The 21,015-nt window shown below is 30.2% G+C and overlaps 2 protein-coding genes across 2 annotated transcripts; both read right to left on the bottom strand.

The window, feature by feature from the left end:
- Positions 1-763: 763 nt before the first annotated feature.
- Positions 764-4,224, bottom strand: LOC111031340 (facilitated trehalose transporter Tret1-like). The gene is made up of 6 exons (XM_022311242.1): positions 4,153-4,224; positions 3,934-4,072; positions 2,429-2,814; positions 1,967-2,314; positions 1,603-1,868; positions 764-1,009 (listed from the first exon to the last, which is right to left on the bottom strand). Exons 1-6 carry the CDS (start codon positions 4,222-4,224, stop codon positions 793-795), a joined length of 1,428 nt encoding a protein of 475 aa, XP_022166934.1. The 3' UTR covers positions 764-792.
- A 1,541-nt stretch (positions 4,225-5,765) lies between these two features.
- On the bottom strand, positions 5,766-17,539 carry LOC111031542. Its single transcript, XM_022311549.1, has 13 exons — positions 17,218-17,539; positions 17,006-17,144; positions 13,928-14,313; positions 13,433-13,780; positions 13,076-13,344; positions 11,630-11,856; positions 10,331-10,353; positions 9,812-9,913; positions 9,578-9,716; positions 8,792-9,177; positions 8,330-8,677; positions 7,980-8,245; positions 5,766-6,062 (listed from the first exon to the last, which is right to left on the bottom strand). Exons 1-13 carry the CDS (start codon positions 17,287-17,289, stop codon positions 5,846-5,848), a joined length of 2,922 nt encoding a protein of 973 aa, XP_022167241.1. The 5' UTR covers positions 17,290-17,539; the 3' UTR covers positions 5,766-5,845.
- Between the last annotated feature and the right edge of the window lie 3,476 nt (positions 17,540-21,015).

The raw sequence follows: 21,015 nt of genomic DNA, 5'->3' as shown, positions 1-21,015 counted from the left end.
ATGTTAATGCAATAAGCGTCACGTAACTTAGGACGTTAATATAATAATTCGTAGTTATGAATGAGATAAAATCATCAATAGACAATACAACAAAAAAGTATGAAACGTGAAAATTATTAACGGTCAATTGGCCACAATAAGAAGTGAGAAAAAAAAGAAATGTACAAAAATAAGTAATAACTGACATTAATGATTTAATAACACTGTATACATCTACACATATGTAATATGTAATATTATATGTAGAACATCATCTACAGCAATACTTATTTATTTCATTCATAAATAAACAACGCTGAACAAAGTAATAGTTTTACAATAATTTAACATAGCATAAATTGTTGAAGTACCTCTGTAATAGAGTAGTGGGTATAATTAGCAATTATTATACCATTAGTACCTATATTGTTCAGTATTCAATATATATTGTAGATAAAAATAAAGGCATATAACATTATATAATACAAAGATTATTCACTATGTTCTAGACCATGCCATATTATTATTTTGTAAAGCAATATTGTGATAAACCGATCATTGCAGAGTATTAAATATTAATATGAACAATATATTATACTGTTGATAACACTTTTGGTGTTAATTTTATAGAGATACTTCCACTTTTATATCGTAAAACATCTCCAAACTCAATAATTTACAAATATACAATTTAATCTAACTCTAGATATACTGTATAGTGCATTTTTATACATATATTTTTTTATATATATTATATTATAATTATAACACATAAGACAATTAATTAAATGTAAAGCACTAACTATATACAATTTATTTGAAATTTTCTTCAATTTCTAAAAGCGTTTTTTTTTCAGTTTCCGGTAAATAAAAATATATGTAAACCAATCCAAAAAGCCCGATACCACCAAATAGAAGCATAGTGTACTCCAAGGTTAAATTAATTTCAATTGTTAAGTATAATTTTGTTAGTATGAACATTAACAAATACGATGAAGCTTCACATGATCCAGCAGCGACTCCTCGGCTTCTGTAAACATAATAGTTTTAAAAACATTTAATAACTTTCAGAGCAAAAATGAATAACTGCAATACACATATTTAAATGTAGATAATTATCAATAATTCGTGTATTAAACAAAAGAGCATAAACAACTTAATTTAAAAATTTAAAAGAAAAATTAAGAACCAAAATATTTTCCTGTGTAAAAGTGAATCAAGTTGCGTGCTTGCGAGGTCAACATTAAAATTCTCAGTAATTTTCAAAATCGCCGGAAAAAAACCAAAAAAGAAATTTCAAAATCAATTTAAATTATTAAGCTAAAGAAAATACACAAAAATACATATTATAACAACTAACAAGCTTATATTGGAACCTATTGTCATTTGTTCTATGTTTTCATTACCGATTTTCTCTAAAATTATATTATTACAAAGTTATTAACTTATTACCAATCGTTTGAAAATCGAACAACTCAAAAAGATTATTCAGTTTAGAATTTTAAAAATCAAAATTAGTTAATATATTATTATTATTTTATCGATAAAAAAAATCTATGAAGTCAATATTTTCCTTATGTTTTGCTCATATAGTATTTAAATATCTGTATTTATCTGATTTACTTGTTAGGAAAGACTTCGCTAATTAACATCCAAGGTAAAGTGCTGATAGAAGTTCCAAATAAAGAAATTCCGCTTAATAGGACTGTGGGAATCCAAGGAATTGATGTGGTGTAACCATTTTTCAATGCCATGACGTATAGACCGAATAAAAATAGCAAAACAGTATTTATCGAAACCGACATTATGGCTAAAAATCTTTTTCCCAAGTGTTTCACCGATAAAACTAGTATAAGGCATCCAGCGTTTTGCAGAACGCCGAAAATAACCTTAAAAATGAAAAAAATAAAATAATATTAATCCAATTACCTACTTACACGTGTATAATAAATTATTATTGTTTGTGTGACTTAAAGTATTTTCTTACAAACAACAAACTTCGATGTTCTGATAAACCAACTTCACCCATTATTTGGCTAAAATACGGTTTGCTAGGTAAAAGACACGCAATGTAGGAAATAAAAAAAATAATCATCACTAATCTGAAAGGTCTGTAAACGGATGGATCTATGAGTTGTGCTAATTTTGAAAGTATATTTTCATTTTCAATGTTGACTTTGCCATTTTGAGTTCCGGACACTTCGTTATACCGAACGAGTTCCGAGAGTTCGGTTTTTACCACTTCGGGTTTCGCCCATCCTCTTAACCAACACAGTGCCTTTTGAGCCTTTTCGATTTTTCCGTTGGCGATCAACCATAAAGGTGACTCCGGGATCTAAACAACCAAAAACCAAATGTAAAAAAATAATACCATACATTTTATGTTCGTAGAACTGCAGTACACGTTAGATACCTACTTAACGTACTGAATATTATTTAATTAACATACCAACATAACGAGGCATATGCACGTGATTGGACAAAGTGTGCTCAGCAATGCGACGGTTCTCCATTCAAAAAAATACCCCAAAATGAAAATCAACAACATCCCAAACATGCCCGCCGCGGACGCCAACGAAGCCATCGTTCCCCTGTGCCTAGGTTCGGTTATTTCGCCGACGTAAGACAATATTGGAGCTTCGCTGAACCCTATACTTAACCCCATCAGCACGGTGGACGTGTACAGTGAAACCACTGAGTGTGTGTAGTATAGCATTATCCATCCCAAAATACTGGGTATGTTGGCTAAAACCATGCATCTTTTCCTTCCAAATCTGTCCTGCAGGAATCCCGACAGAAAACTGCCGGTCGGATGAAATACGAACAATATGCTCCCTGTACGCATGATTAAAAAATAAAATATTAAATTATATAATTAGGTGAACACGTCAATTGCACTAGCGATTTGAATGTGATCGCTTATTCCCACGTTGCTTTGAAATGTTTAAATCAAATCAAATAAAAGTAAAAATTATGTAATATGTTGTAACTGTATCATAAAATATGTTGACATTTTATCTGAAATTTCTTTTTTTCGGGATCTTTTAAGAACTAATGTCAATAACATGCAAATCTTATTACTTCGAATTGACTACGATAGTAGCAAAACTCGTTTGTAAAACTTGTGTTCAAAACATAAATTAAATCCAAAAACCACACACATTATATTTACATATAAATGTGTATATTATTTTAAATGGAAAACACGTTATATAATATTTATAAATGTTCAAATAATATAACGATATAAATTACAGTCATCTAAGTGGGTTACTTATCAAAATAATTACCTATATAAGAATTCAAGATATTTTTTTACACGTTAAAATAACAATATCATCTTCTATGTAAACATAAGTCATTTTGGATATTGAGCCGAGCTTATTCATGAATATATTGATTTTACAATGATGTGCGTTTTGTATCTTTCTTAAGATTAATGAAAACAATTGCATGCACTTTCATCTTTTAGGGCAGTTTCTAAACGTCTAGTAGAAAACTGGTTCTATTTGGTACATTTTAAAGGTCAAAATAGAAATTGCCCTGTATTTTTTGTAGTGATCGAGAAAAGCATAAATACATAAATAAAAAATAAAAAACAATAACCTTTACTCAAAACTAGTTTTCGACGAAGTCGTTTTAAATTTTCAGTATAATCTAAAAGCAAATAACCATAGATAGGTAGTTAAATATTTTCACCGAGTCAAAAAGGTTTAAAATAAATTACAGCGTTTCTCATAAGTTGTTATAATAGCAGTTTAAAAATAACAAAGATACATTGACATAATTTTTTTTTATCACCGTACAAAGTTAAAATTTTTACGAAACCACGAAAATTTGCAAATTATTTTGTTGGTAGTGACAAATGTCGAAAAGGTTCAATTTTTAAGCTACGGACTGAAAATACCCGAACAAAAATAAAAAAAACATGCGTATACATAATACTATGCTTACCGTACCACGATACTTGCTCCGTTGTCAACGAAAATTCACTTTTTGGATTTTTATACAAATCTTGAATTACAATCGTTGACATGGTCAACTCCATGCCCAATCCCACTAATAAAAAACTTTGTGCTATGGTGGCGCACACCTACAACGAATTTTGAGTTTAGATAAATTATTATATTAATATTTTTTTTTGTTGTACGTAAATACGATATATGAACTAACTTGTGCCAACGTCGACATCCCGCCATAGTTTTTGGCAGGATTGGGTCCGTCGATGTCAATTTTATTGGACATGATGGTGAAAGGTAATATAATATTATAAGGCTAATATAATATATTCAAATTTATATGTATATGAATAAAAAAAAATCACCATAAATATTACAACTGAATCATTGGACTGAATTTTAATTTTGAACACTAAATAATATGTTTAAATAAGACCAACTACGTAAGCACCTAATATTATAATTTATGAAACATAATAACGCAACAAAATTTTAATGAATACTAATTGATTCAACACACAAAATTGTATTTTAAGCCTAAAGGCTTGTAGATAAAATTGTAATTTCTACGAAATAAATCTATTCAGATAACATTCTAAATATTCAGGTTTAAGGTCCATAAATGATAAATCTATTATTATTTATTATATTCACTATGATTTATGATACCGTATAGTTGTATTATACCGACTCATAACACTAATTATATCCATAATTGACCATTATTAACAGAAAAACCGACAAATTAATTACAAAGCATAAAGTATGGATGTACATACATACACATAATATTAATTATTGTACATATATATTATGAGTGATATATTTGTATGTGTACGGTTCTTTAACATTATTTATTATATTATATTATGTATATTGTATATGTATCATAATTGAACGTTTCTTGACTAAATGACTGATCGACGCAGAGCCTAAACTATGATCGCTATAAACTTGAAATTTATACAGAATTTTCGTTTCATACTATTAATGCACATTGCATGCTAAGGAAATATTTTACAAAACCGCATTTTAAAGAATTGCTCCTAACCCAGGGATTTGTTGACTCACGAAAAACGAATATTTTTTGTTTATACTCAGGGCTTCCATTGATTACAGAATGTAAAGTGATTGGATATAATTTTAATAAATGTAAATTTTATATGTGAGCACTACATCGGTTTACCTAATATTTGCTCTGCGATCAAATTACAGTGTTTTCTTTTTCAGTCTAATCCTAAGTTTTATTTTGCTGGAATATCGGATATAAATTAAATATGTTACAGCAGTAAGCGTCAAGTAAATCATTTTTTTAAAATTATCTTCCAATATTTAATTTATTAAAGCTGAACCGCTACAACAGTATTCACATATAAAGAAAAACAAATTTAATAATTAATAAATCACAAGGAATTGACGAAGAATATTACAAATATTGTAGCTATAAACATATTGGGAATCACTTAACTACTTAAGTCCATATAATGATTCATAGTAACGAATAACGATTAAAATTATAAATTTAGAATTAAATATTGTGCAATATTAAATATATATTATACATTAAAATAAAGGCACAGGATATTATATAATATAAAGATTATTAACTATGTCTAGATCATGCCAAATTATTATTTTGTGATGAATCAATCGCTGCGGAGTATTAATTACAATAAAGTATACTGTTGATAACACTTTAAGTGTTAATTTAACTAATTGTGTTAATTTTTTCCACTTTTACATCATAAAAGAGCTCCAAACTCAATATTTTACAAATATTCAATTTAATCTAACTTTAAGTATACTGCGTTTTAATACATATATATTTTTTTAGTTCCAAGTATATTATATTATAATTTTAACACATGAGACAATTAATCAACTGTAAAGCACTAGCTATTTACAATTTATTTGAAATTTTCTTCAATTTCTAAAAGCGTTTTTTTTTCAGTTTCCGGTAAATAAAAATATATGTAAACCAATCCAAAAAGCCCAATGCTACCAAATAGAAGCATAGTGTACTCCAAGGTTAAATTAATTTCAATTGTTAAGTATAATTTTGTTAGTATGAACATTAACAAATACGATGAAGCTTCACATGATCCAGCAGCGACTCCTCGGCTTCTGTAAACATAATAGTTTTAAAAACATTTAATAACTTTCAGAGCAAAAATGAATAACTGCAATACACATATTTAAATGTAGTTAATTATCGATAATTCGCGTAATAAACAAAAAAGCATAAACAACTTAATTTAAAACTTCAAAAGAAACTGTAAGAACAAAAAACGCATTCAATTGCATATTTTAATGATTTGAGATTCTGAGCGGAGGAATAATTGTCTTGGTTTTACAATGATGTGTGTTCTTTTAAAACTTTTTTCCTGTCTCTCATCATATTTTGGGGAAGTAAAAATGCTTTGATATTCTTTAAGAATATCTGTTCTTGTAGGAAAGTAAATCTATATGATTCTTTTGGGGATCAAAAGTAAAAAATTCAAAATAGTCTATAATAGAGGCACGAAAAACAAACAAAAAACCTAAAAAGGGAATTTTTATGCAAATCCGGTTTTTGACAAAATCTATCATGGTTTATGGTGTAACTTTACAACAAATTGTTGTATAGATACATGCAATTTTCAAAAACACAATTTGCCAACACCTTAAATTGTTCAAAATATTTTGAGTTATTTTGAGCTGTTTACGGACATTTTTATGTCTTAATTTTTTTTTTCTTTAAATGTCAATAATCTGGATTTCTCAAGCAAAGATTTTCTTATTTTGGTGTAATTAAAAAAAAAATGGATGTAGATTCTTGAAAATTTACACAGTGTGTTTATTTTATCATTTATTATACGTGATAACTTTTAAAAAATATTTTGACTTGCTATGAACCATTTATAGACATTTTTAATTTTTAATTTTTTTTAGTTTTTTTTCTATACACATTTGTCGATAAAAACTTTTTTTGTTGAGTCAAAAATCTTGAAAATTTAATTTAAGATTCTTGATATATAGTAACATCAGCAGTTGAATAATATCAAAAATACACAGGCTTGATTTTTTATAAGCATTAAAAACAAATTATGACAACATTTATTACAAAATGTACAAATTACTTTGCTGTCTTATAGCTGAGGATTGAAAATATAAAACAAGGTTATGTAAATAGTCAATCCTGTAATTAAAAAATTTTAAATATTTATAAACATAGTGATTTTTACAGTTATGTGAAGTTCAAACTTGAACGAAATGATATATTTAAAATGTTAAACTAAGAATTAAGTTTTGGTTATTTTGTTGTGATTTTTGTTTTAATTATTAGCTTTTTGAATTACAATGATATAGCTCGTCAATATTATTTTAGTATACATTAAACAAAGTTCTGTTATAATTTAAAAATATTATTTGTGGGTAGGTACTTGTAACTTTAAGAGTAGGTATATACTTATTTATATTATACACACACAATTACGTTGTAAATTTAAATTTTTTAGACAACCATGAATTTAACCTACTATAGTATACTAGTGTGACTAGTTTATAGAAAAATAAATTAAGTACATTGATCACAATAATATCATAAATTATTTCTACTTAGTAATATTAGGTATAGTCTGATAGGTCGTCTTTGCTCAGAATCGTTTTTCGTACGTAATGATTTTATACCAATAAATTCAAATTTAACACGTCCATTAGAGTGAAAAATCTCTATGGACACCTAATATACAGCAGACAATAACCCACTTACCCGCTTCTTTACTCTAAATCCAAATTCAATTTGAATAATTAAATTACATTTCATAACAACTAACAAGCTTATTATTGGAACCTATTGTCATTTATCCTACGTTTTCATTACCAATCTTCTCTAAAATAATATTATTACCATGTCATTACCAACCGATTTAAAGTCGATCAACTCGACAAGTAGTTGAATTAGTTCATGTATTAATTTATCGTTACAAAAACCTATTAAGACAATATTTTCTTTATGTTTTGCTCATATAGTATTTAAATATTTGTATTTATCTGATTTACTTGTTAGGAAAGACTTCGCTAATTAACATCCAAGGTAAAATGGTGATAAAAGTTCCAAATAAATTAATTCCACTTAATATGACTGTGGGAATCCAAGGAATTGATGTGGTGTAACCATTTTTCAATGTCATGACGTATAGACCGAATAAAAATAGCAAAATAGTATTCATCGAAACCGACATAACGGCTAAAAATCTTTTTCCCAAGTGTTTCACCGATAAAATTAGTATAAGGCATCCAGCGCTTTGTAGAACGGCGAAATTAACCTTAAAATAAAAGTATAATATAATCCAATTACTTACTGAAATGTGCATCATAATTATTTGTGTGATATAAACTTATTTTCTTACAAACAACAAACTGCGATTTTCTGATAAACCAACTTCATTCATTATTTGGCTTAAATACGGTTTGCAAGGTGACATGCAGACTACATTAGAAATAAAAAAAATAAACATCACTAATCTGAAAGGTCTGTAAACTGATGGATCTGTGAGTTGTGCTAATTTCGAAAAAATATTTTCATTTTCAATATTGACGTTGCCATGTTGAGTAACAGACACTTCGTTATACCGAACGAGTTCCGAGAGTTCGGTTTTTACCACTTCGGGTTTCACCCATCCTCTTAACCAACACAGTGACTTTTGGGCCTTATCGTTTTTCCCGTTGGCGATCAACCATAAAGGTGACTCCGGGATCTAAACAACCAAAAACCAAATGTAAAAAAATAATACCATACATTTTATGTTCGTAGAACTGCAGTACACGTTAGATACCTACTTAACGTACTGAATATTATTTAATTAACATACCAACATAACGAGGCATATGCACGTGATTGGACAAAGTGTGCTCAGCAATGCGACGGTTCTCCATTCAAAAAAATACCCCAAAATGAAAATCAACAATATCCCAAACGTGCTCGCTGCGGACGCCAACGAAGTCATCGTTCCCCTGTGCCTAGGTTCGGTTATTTCGCCGACGTAAGACAATATTGGAGCTTCGCTGAACCCTATACTTAACCCCATCAGCACGGTGGACGTGTACAGTGAAACCACTGAGTGTGTGTAGTATAGCATTATCCATCCCAAAATACTGGGTATGTTGGCTAAAACCATGCATCTTTTCCTTCCAAATCTGTCCTGCAGGAATCCCGACAAAAAACTGCCGGTCGGATGAAATACGAATAATATGCTCCCTGTATGCATGGTTAAAAAATAAAATATTAAATTATATAATTAGGTAAACACGTCAATTGCACGAGCGATGTGAACGTGATCGTGTATTGCTGCAGCGGTTTGAAATTATTTTTGTATTTATTAAAACGTTGGAATAATTTACATACTTAGAAAATGAATCAAATAAGAAATAATTCCTAAGAAGCTCAACAGTGTATAGCAGCTTAAACATTTTAAAGATACATAGGAACAATTTATCTTTATAGTCATTTAAAGTTCAAATTTTTACGAAATCGCGAAAAATTGCAAATTATTATGTAGGTAGTGAAAAATGTATAAAAGGTTAATTGTATAGCTAAGGATTGAAACATGATCAAACAAAAATAAAAAAAACATGCATATACATAATACTATGCTTACCGTACCACGATACTTGCTCCGTTGTCAACGAAAATTCACTTTTTGGATTTTTGTACAAATCTTGAATTACAATCGCTGACATGGCCAATTCCATGCCCAATCCCACTAATAAGAAACTTTGTGCTATGGTGGCGCACACCTACAACGAATTTTGAGTTTAGATAATTTATTATATATTATATCATATAATTTATTATGTTTTTTGTTGTACGTAAATACGGTATGTGAACTAACTTGTGCCAATATCGACATCCCACCATAGTGTTTGGCAGGATTGGGTCCGTCGATGTCAATTTCGTTGGCCATGATGGTGGTAGATAATATAATATTATAAGGCTAGTATAATGTGCACAAATTTATTATTATGAATTAAAAAATCCCAATAAATATAACTGAATTAACGAACTGAATTTTTATCGTGAACACTAAATGTATATGTTTAAATAAGGCTAACTACGTATAGATACTTAGTAGTATAATTTATGAAACATAATAACACAACGAAATCGTAATGAATACTAATTTATTCAACCGACAACATTTTATTTCAAGTCAAAAGGCTTGATGATAAAATATTTGGAATAATATTTATGGAATAACTTTATTCGGATAAAATTCTAAATATTCACGTTAAAAATTCATAAATGATAATGTTTTATTTTATTCAAATTATAACTAAAACTGTATGATGGTTCCATTATTTTACTTATTTTTTAATATCCAATTACGTCAACGTTTAAATATCACACTTACATAACAATAACTGTGAAACCAACCTATAATGAATCTCGTAATACATGAATATAAAGTATAAACATATAATAATATGTAATATATAATAGCTTTGACCAAGCGACATTATTTATAGGAAAAAATAAAAGGTTTATAAATATATAGAATATAAGTAGTAAAAAATAGCCAAAATGTTTTTTTTAATTATACATGTATAGAAAATGCTTATGTTAACATTTTGTGAAAATATCAAGTACCTATTGTTATTTATTTTTAATAACAACAAAAGAAAAAAATAATTTTTGTGAAAATCTGATTTTGTGTATAAATTCTAGTTTTTCCTTAATATTATGAAGAGTACTGGGATTTCTTTATACAATTTTCTATCAGAAACCATCCTCATAGTTGAAGATCAAAGCATTTTTCTATTATAAATTCCCACAAAAATAAAAACGCATCAATAAATTATTGAATCAAACGATTTAAAAATCAATACACTCCCACTTTACTCAACATTTAAAATTATTTCTTAAAAAATATTCCAAACTTAATTTATTTAAATAAAAAAATTTACAAAACAATAAAAAAAATCTTCAATCAATTTCACATTTCACCAATAAATTATATGCATTCAGTGTATACAAAATTTAAAACTCTCAACATAGACTCAACATTAAGTGATTTTACAATGTAATATTATTTAAACACCAAATTAACTTAAATTTAATAGGTTTACACATACTAATATCATAACTGAAAATATTATTTGACAGTATAGGTAATTTAACCTAGGTAATAGTTAATGGTTTTGAAGGTCGGCACCTATGAGTTATAAGATGATGCTAAGTATATACTTTTAATTTTCTAAAAAAAATACCAATTTCGTATTGTTAGCTATAATATCAACTTATTATATAATTACAGGATAGTGACACTATATGACGTGTTTATTTGTTTACGATATTTATATCAAACATGATATGGTGATTTTTAAGTTATATTTGTAATAATTTACACACTCATAATTTACTAAAAATTTAAATATCGCAAAAAATATCAGCGTTTTAATATAAATATTAAACAATGTTCTCACCTTTAAGTTTGATTATAACTCATAACAACTAACAGCAAAATATAATTGGCTCTGCCAAAAGAAAGTATTGTCGTTTTATACTATGTGAGAATCACACTTGCGGGTAGGGCGGCGTAATGCGCGTGGTAGGGCGGCAACCTCTTAAAATCTAAGACTTACATAAAAATAATGAATCACATAAATATGTATTATTATGTACATCAAAAAAAATAATTAATAATTTTAGCCGTTTTTGGTCGATACAAAAAATTCTTCAATTTCTAATAAAGTTTTATTTTCAGTTTCCGGCAAATAAAAATAGAAATAGATCAAACCAAAAACGCCAACACAACCAAAGAGAATCATAGTATACTCCAGACTTAAATACATTTCAACTATTAAGTATGATTTTGTTAGGGTGAATAATATAATATAAGCCAATCCAGACGTTGTAGATGTAGCAACTCCTCGGCTTCTGTAGGGAAAAAAATTCAATTAGAAAAAAATTCAAGCATAAGTTTTTAAAAAAAAAAAGGTACACAATATTATTTTTAAGTTCAACATTTTATACACAGATTTTTAGGTACACTAAAATATGATGTCATATAACTTACAAGTATTAATAAAAATTATAAATATTTACTATTATACCTACATCTGACACAGTTAGTTACCTAGGACTTAACTTGGATAAGCGCCTCACTTAGAATAGACATATTCGTATCAAGAGATTTGCCTAAAATGCCCGTCGCCACGAACCTTACTCACAAATAATAAAAACTCCGGTTTAAAAGTTAAAGTTCTTATGTACAAAACGTTAAACCATTATGGAGGTATGGTCTTCGATTATGGGTTATTGCAAAAGGTGTTCAATACCAACAAAATTCAACAATTCCAGAATATTGCGCTTAGGAAGATAACGAAGCCCCGCCCTTTGTATCTAATTACACTTTGTATAAAGACTTCTCAATTACAACTGTGTCAGAAGAAGCAGCACTATTTTACAAACATTTTCATATCTGTCTCCAAACTCACCAAAACCTACTCATCAAAAACCGGTCAACTCAAACCTTAACTAACAACCCCAGACGTCACCTAAAAAATAACTTGCGCCTGGATTTGCTAGGAAACTGAGGGGAGAAAAATAATAAATAATAAAATAATCTAACATCCCAGACAAGTGCCACTAGTGGGTGGCTTCTTATCCAGTAATCATATTATGATAGCCCTTATCATATATATGCTTACTGTGCGTTAATTATTATAGATTGTGTAAACTATTGTGAAATTAAAAAAATAAGTTTCCTGTAGCAATGCCGTTTTTAAGAAACATCTGAATTATAATTATAGTCATTAATATAATTTTAAAAATTAAAAATTAAAAATGTTATCACTAATTCATTAAATACATTTTAAACGCAGGTTGGATAGACGCCTAGTTAATATCAAATAATGATTAAATGACAATCGTCTTAATTAATAAATGAATTTGTACAGCCACCAAATCGTTAATAAATTTTTTAATTACTAATATATGAGAATGAATCAGCATGACAATAGTATTTTAATAAAAATCATTTGATTAGATTCAAAAAAAAAAAACTAAACTCGAAACAATTGTTTAAAAGATAAACTGCGCATTCTGAGAAAGGCTCAATTTAAAATATATTAAATAAAAAATATAAATATTTTACTTGTTGGGAAAAACTTCGATTAGTATCATCCACGGAATGCATGAAATTCCGCATGAGCCAAAAAAGTAAATGCTGCACAGAAATGTTAAGGAAATCAAGGGAGACGATGAAAAATATTCTGCCTTGACTGAAATAATGTATGCACCAAACGATAACAATAAAACAGTGTTTATCGATAACGTCAATATGGTCAATAATCTTTTCCCGGTTCGATGAACAGTTGCAGTCGCTATGATGCACCCGATACTCGTCAGGCCTGTCAGGAGGACCTAAAATGATAATCAAGTGTCATCGATTACAGTGTAATATAGATAATATTATCGGCATAACGAAAACGACGGTTTTATAAGTTCATACCAACGATTCGTTTTGGTTATCGAATAAACCAATTTCTTTCATTATTTTGGTGATAAATGGTCTGGTTGGGAAAATGCTGACTACGAAAGATACGAAGAAAATAATCAGCATCAATCTCAGTGGTCTGTATACAGCCGGGTTTTTGAACTGGGCTAAATTCGAAAAAAACCTCTTATCGTCGATGTTGATTTTTCCGCCTTGTGTGCCAGATACTTCGTTATAATGAACCAGTTCGAGAAATTCTGGTTTAATTTGTTCAGGTTCCACCCACCCCCTCAACCAACACATGGCCTTTTTGGCCTTGTCGTTTCGGCCTTTGGCGATCAACCAAATGGGTGACTCCGGGATCTAGACACGGCAACAAAACAAAAACCGTACTTCAATTTACACAGCGCATATATTATTCGGTACTTAATACAACGTGCGCATTGACAATGAGCACTCGACGAATGTCACGACTAATAAAATACCATATAAAATGGCAAAATCACTTACGAAAAGGACGAAGCATATGCAAATGATTGGGCAGAACGTGCTGAACAGTGCCACGGTCCTCCAGTCGAAAAACAGGCCCAGGATGTACATCAGTAACGTCCCAATCCTCATCGCCGTGCTTCCCAGCGAACCCAGAGATCCTCTGAGCCTGGGTTCCGATATCTCGCCCACATACGACGAGGTGGACCCGGCTCCGAATCCAGTGCTGAAGCCCATCAGTAAGGTCGAAGCGCACAGCAACACCGACGAGTGTGCGGAGTACAGCAGCACCCATCCGAATATACTGGGAACGTTTGCGAGTATCATGCAGCGTTTCTTTCCGAACTTGTCTTGCACGATTCCCGACAGAAAACATCCGACAGGGTGGATTATGAACAGTAAGCTTCCTGTAAAGTTGCGAATACGAAAATAATGATATTATAACGTTATAGACGGACACTGCGGGCGTGCAGGCGATCGCCGTATAATACAAGAACACCTCCAATGTGACCTGAATCGGTTTTGTTGAACTCGGGCTGCTCGAAATGGCTTATGAGTAAACGTTGTAAACATTAGAACATCGACAAATGCAATCGTTTTTCTTTCCACGGCAATCCGCCGATAAGTGCGAACACATAACGTTAAATTAAATGTGGTCGGAGTCGTTATAAAGATTTGGGTATTTTAACGTCATCAGACCTAATTTTTGATGCGCATGTAAATACCATTTGCACACAACCCTACAGAAACTTAGCCAATTTAGTGTTTTTCAAAGGAGCTGAGAAGGATTTAATCGCGTACACATGTCTGACCGGCTGTGACGTTGTATGTATAATGTGCATATTATATATAAATATTAAATAAATCAGCTTTCTAAATCACTATCAATCCCGATCCGCGAATAGTTCCAACTCTACCTTGGACTAATCACCAACATTTTATTACAGCCAACATACTAACAATTTGATTAATGTGTAGAAGTATAAAACAATGTACCTTCATCCCACCACAGTAATTATACTCGAACGCTTGAAATAATAAACTATACATGAATAATAGATAAAGTAGGTCACGCAGAAATTGTGTGTTATGCGTAAACATTGTAAACCAATGGCTCAATATAAATCATATTATATAGGTGGTACTGCATGTGGGCAGCCACGTGCCGCGATCCAGCAGGCGAAGGAAGCTCTTCTATGACCACGTATGAATAAATACGGTTTTTAGCAGGGACAAGGACGATCGGCGCAGGAGAGCCACTAGAGCAACGTCACTTTCGGCCGACAAAAGTAGAGACAACGGACAAACCCACAGAGTACACCGCAGTCACATCTCGCTTGCCACCATATTTTATTTGATAGTCTATTTTGTTATTTAAAAAAACACTTAAACGTTATTAATTGTCAAATGAAACGATTAAATATTGCATATGGTTTTCGCAATCAAACGTAACCGAGATTGCTACGATTGCTTAAAACCGTTGCGCTGGTTCGTTCTGAGCTTGAATTTTGATCGGCCATTTTAAATCCTAATCCGTTGGGTAACATTAGACGAATAGATAACATTGAAAAACATTGTAGTATCGTAGGACGTGAACTCAATTTAACCGGTCACCTAGTTATTTTAGAAGTGGAGTGACAGTAAAATATGATTTCATTTTTTTTTTTTTACAGATAGTAAGACGAAATTAAGATATTGTGCCACAAGCGCATTATTATATTAATGATACAAATTAATGATATGCACTTAATGCTAACTTTGAATATTGGATGTATAATATGCATATATATTTAAATATTGAATACCATACTATAACTGTACTATTGCCCCCTCCGGGCGTTAAGTTATTTCATAAATAATAAATAGACAATATTCTTGTAAAGTCGCGAACACGAAAATAATAAAATTATATAAATAGATATTATTGACGTGCAGATGATCGCCGTATCGCACCTCTCAAAATCATTGCGATATAGTGTTGTTGTACTAGTTCTTGTGTACTTTAACGAAATAATCGTGCCCGGTATTATGCCTACTCATTACGTTAATAATGAATTATAATATATACGGTGTGTCCAGTGAAGATATACACATTAGCCGTGGAGGGGGACTCGCCGCCCGGACGAATCCGGAGTTTTGCCGTTGCGCCTACAAAGTAAAAAACTGATCGAAAATCATAAAATTGATGGAAGTCAAATGCTGGACGGTCAAAATGTTCAGGAAAAAAAAATCTCTACAAAATGGATGTCTTCGATTGTTTCAAAAATGAAAAAATACATTTTAAACTTTTTTACCAAAAAAATGTAATTAAACTAAATAATAATATGCACGTAGTGCTTGTCACCGCGAGTGTAATTGAAAAAAAAAAACCGATCATCATATTATCTCAGGAGATCTCGCAATGGGTAAATCCCCGAGGGACATCCTGTATATACTCGGCAGTTTTTAGGTATATTTTGTACTTCGTGATGTTGTTAAAAATATTTACGAGTTATTGTTTTTTTTTTTTTTTTTAATCACGAAATACTAATCAGCTGATACTCGTCCGAACTGTATTCATTTCTCATATAGGTAATATACATTGAATATTTCATCACTGCAGCTGTAATCAACTGCACAATATTATGTTCTGTGTGTGTCCCGTTCATATTTCAAAGTTTGAAAAACAGCACATCATAAGCCTGACTAAGTGAATTGTCTTATCCGTTTTTGCAAGGTTTAAACCTGAGATGTTATAACGTACAGCTTATATTATTATCACACAGGTTAAATTTAAAACAATATATTATGATTATGTAAGTAATATATGGTCAGAAAGTTCGGTGCATTACATATATTATGTACCCAGTATCAGATTAATAATCGTTAAGAAATATTTAATAGTCTCGAAAATATTATTAAATCAAACATAATTATGTTGAAAAACCGTTAACCTTTTCTGTTTTCAACACCCTTGAACTTATTATGTCCGAGAAATTGTCGACAACAACAATTTTAATCAACGCTTGAATGGCGAAAAGTCAAGATTCAAACTGTTCGATATATGTGTTATTAACCCCGTCGAAAATTATATTTGAGATTAATGTTAAATTCACTTACCGTACCACGAGGCCTCGGTGGTCGTTATTGAGAATTCACTATTCGGATTTCGATACAAGTCTCGAATGACTATTGCAGATATCGATAGATTCATGCCCAATCCGATGAACAGAAAACTCTGCGCTATTGTCGCCAAACACTATTTTTTAATACAGCGGGCAAGACATTTCGATTAAAAACGTTTTTCTTTTTACCTCAAATTAAACACTTACTTGTGCCAACGTCGCTTTCGGGCCATATCTTCGTGCGGAGTCTTGTGCTTCGATTTCTTTCGCGTCGGTCATCGATAGGTATAATGATATATCAACAAAATATGATATAACTGATGAGATTTTTTTTATTGATTAACGACAAGATATGTCATTTTGAATCGTGAACAGTGTATAAAGTTTTTAGCTAACACCTCCTACTGTTATCATAACACCACGGCATATTAATATTATGTTGAAGTACCTACCTACCAGCCGTGATTACAGCAAACTGTATGTTATTTCGCTACAAATAGTAACACATTGATATCGACTGCTGACATTTTGTACTAGCTAATCATTATTATCGTTGAACAGATAACCGCTAAACACAAAACATCGTACAACACATTGTTATTATATAATGTTTACAGATTATTGAATGTATTTTTAATTATTCACGAGGACAGTAATTAAGTGTAATTAAACTATTAATCCGATAATTCGAATCTGTTTAATATTGTAATCTGAATAATTATTTTAATAACTAGACAACGAGGAACTTGTCACATCATTTTTAAATGTAAACAATTCAAATAATAATAATTACAATTCAATTAATTTTAATCATACTATACCGACACCCGCATACCACACGTTAAACAATAATTCTTATATAAGGTAAGTCATGTACTTATGTACTGTCTCAGAGCTCATAATGTCTATATTATTCTCATTCTCTAGTTGGTCCAGTGCTCTGTACCGTATTTAGGACTTGAGAGAGTGTTTATTCAAGCCTTAACTATACAGATTGATAATTTAAAAAAATGTTAAGAGGACTCCACGCCCGCATGCGTTGTCTCCGTCTTACAAATGTACAACATAGAAAAAACTGTTTTGAGCGGGACAATTTTTTATCTTTCTATGTTTGTAGTAGTGGCTCCAAAATTTCTGAACATACAGAGTAGAAAATTATCTATGCAACAACCCGCCCAAATTGTATATAACATGAATACAATAAAAAGTTATTTGCTTCTAAACATTTTGTTTTTTTCATTTGCTTATAAAAAACGATTGGATAGTGTAATTTAAAAAAAAAGCACGCTGTTGCACAGATAAAGTTCTTCTTTACGTGTTGTGAAAATTTGGTAATTCTACTACAAATATGGTGCGAGAAAAGTTGTCAAAACAGTTTTTGCTATGTTGTACATTTGTTAGACGGAGACAACACATGCGGGTGTGGCGTCCTCTTAAAATTATTTTCAATTTTTCGTGAAAACTCGAAATGCTTAGGAAAAAAAAATAGGTGTCTTTAATATTGTTTTATACTTTAATAACAATTTATGAGGAATCGTGTATTAAATTGTTCGAGTCTTGTGGCCCAGCAAAATTCGTTTATAGGAATTTGTGAAAACAATTTTTTTTATATATCAGAATTCAGAACCTATAATTGAATTTCATTATTTTTATTTTGTTTACAGGACAATTTGTTCGAAGGAGTATTAAATAATAATTGAATTATTAAGACTCGGGGCGACTGACTTGAAAGCTAACCACTTTGAGCAAAGGTGCTCCTCGAGAAGTAGCGTACATAACGTCTTAACAGTTAACTCAATGGCCCACATGGCCGAGGGTCTTTACTCTTTACGAATAAAAATAAATCAAATAACGTCCAAAAGTGCGGGAGGTCAGTGGATTTTACAGCATGACACTATTCTTGAAGTTATAGACACGTATTTTTTGCCGAAAATATAAAATAATAATTCCATGTTAACTATATGTACTCAGTAAACGTCGAAGTTATAAATGTCCACAGGACAAAACTGAACGCAATTAATAATATTATCCGCTCACTGCTATGCCTCGACGCACTTTTTTCAAAAATTATGTTCTTATTTACTCATATCGCTGCACACGAACAAAGATACAATACTGACATTATATAGTTAACATCTTATACTGGATAAGATATCAGCCAGTACCTATTTTGGGTCCATTACTATGAAATTATTTTTGTTATTGTATTGGATACAATACTCAGTCACATCTTAGATTTGAACAGTGAAACAAAATTTTAAGTGTATCAGCGTGGCGAACCACGATAATAAGATTAAATACTTTTAATCGACATAAATATGTAGGTAGGTACTTAACGATATAATAGTTGCACGAGTGTAATTTTCTCGCCTATCACAATTATTATTGTTTTCGCTATTTAAATTTTAAATCAATTTGGATGCGATTAAACGCTTAAGTAGGAGTGCATAATGTGTACAGGTATTTATATTTATGCAAACATTTTTGCATTGTATTATAAAATATTGCTTTATTTAATAAGAAAAGAAGATTTGGTCATACGTGACTTATGCGAGGGTACCCAATGACAAAGGAAGAACCCCCCCCCCCCCTCATGCGATGTCTGTGGTGTCTAATTTACAGTGAAACATATAACCCAATGCCTCAAATATGAACAAGATCAACAAATCATCGGGTTAGATATGAAAATTGGAGTTGCACTGGGACCCAAAACCGAAGAGAACTTAGTGTTCTAATCTCAAGATCTTAGTGATGACACAATTTTTAAAATCAACAGGCCTTGACAATTTAATCTCATAATAATACATAATAATTAGTTTTATATATAATGCAAACATACTAAAACTGTTAATGTTGTACTATCTATAAAAATTTTTTTTGTAATAACTGTAAATACTGTAACCCAATTTAAATTGTAACTAATGGACATAGTTACCGAGTTTATAAATCAATTAAAAAAAACATTTTTAAAAATATTGTTTTCATATTAAAACGTAATGCAAGTATCACTTTTCCAAATTTGCAAAATATATTAGATTATGTTTTAAAAAGCTCCAGTTGTGATAAGCTCTTTTTTCTCCGTATAGTTTATTTCATATTATTTTCATTACAGAATTGAGATTATGAATGAAGTTTGTGTCAGGTACATACTGGTGATACAAAATACGGTTATATTATTTTTAGAATAGCTGACAATGAACGTGGAGAAAACGTTTCAACTTTTCTAGAAGCTCAATAAATTATACATCTCATATTAATGGTAACTATCAGAAGTAAGAACTAAGAAGATATTATTTTATCTTTTAGGATTTTATCAACAGTTATTTTACTTGCGTCGTAAAACTTGACTTATAATATGTTAATATAATTATACCATTATATCATTATATCATAATCCACAAATCAAATTAATGCAATATTCTGAAACATTTAATTTCGGAAAAATAAAAAATAAAAATTGGTTACCGAGTACTGCCTAAACATTAGAAAATATAGGTATCACTAACTAAGGTAAAAATATAAAAAAAACCATAAATATAATATTAGTTATAAGATTATTATTATATAAGGAACATGATATTGCGAAGGTACTCTATGATTACATACCATTCTAATACTTACATATGATAAATTAGAAACTTTAGCCACTTTGACACTGTGTATAACTGTACAATAACGTGTACAATACAAAAAAAAGAGTGCCTGCTCTGGGCGACATAATTCGTAAATAAATAATAATGATACTTTAAAGCTTAAATCGATGTGTCGATATAATTCTATTTTACTATTCTTAAAATAGTACACTGTACTATATCATGAATCATGATAATAACTCACGAGTAAGGAAAACCTATAACAATTTCCAGTGTTTCAATTTTCTAATAATTGTGATCAAATAAAATGTCTATACATATAATGTTTTATTTAACAGCCCACCTTAAACAGTTAATCCGATGAGTTTCACGTCCTTATCTTATGCAAAGTAATATTTATACGCTTACCGTT

Source organism: Myzus persicae, unplaced genomic scaffold, assembly GCF_001856785.1.
Source record: "Myzus persicae strain clone G006 unplaced genomic scaffold, MPER_G0061.0, whole genome shotgun sequence".
Lineage (NCBI taxonomy): Eukaryota > Metazoa > Arthropoda > Insecta > Hemiptera > Aphididae > Myzus > Myzus persicae.
Note: the sequence above shows the minus strand (reverse complement) of the source record. Positions and strands in the feature narration are given on the sequence as shown.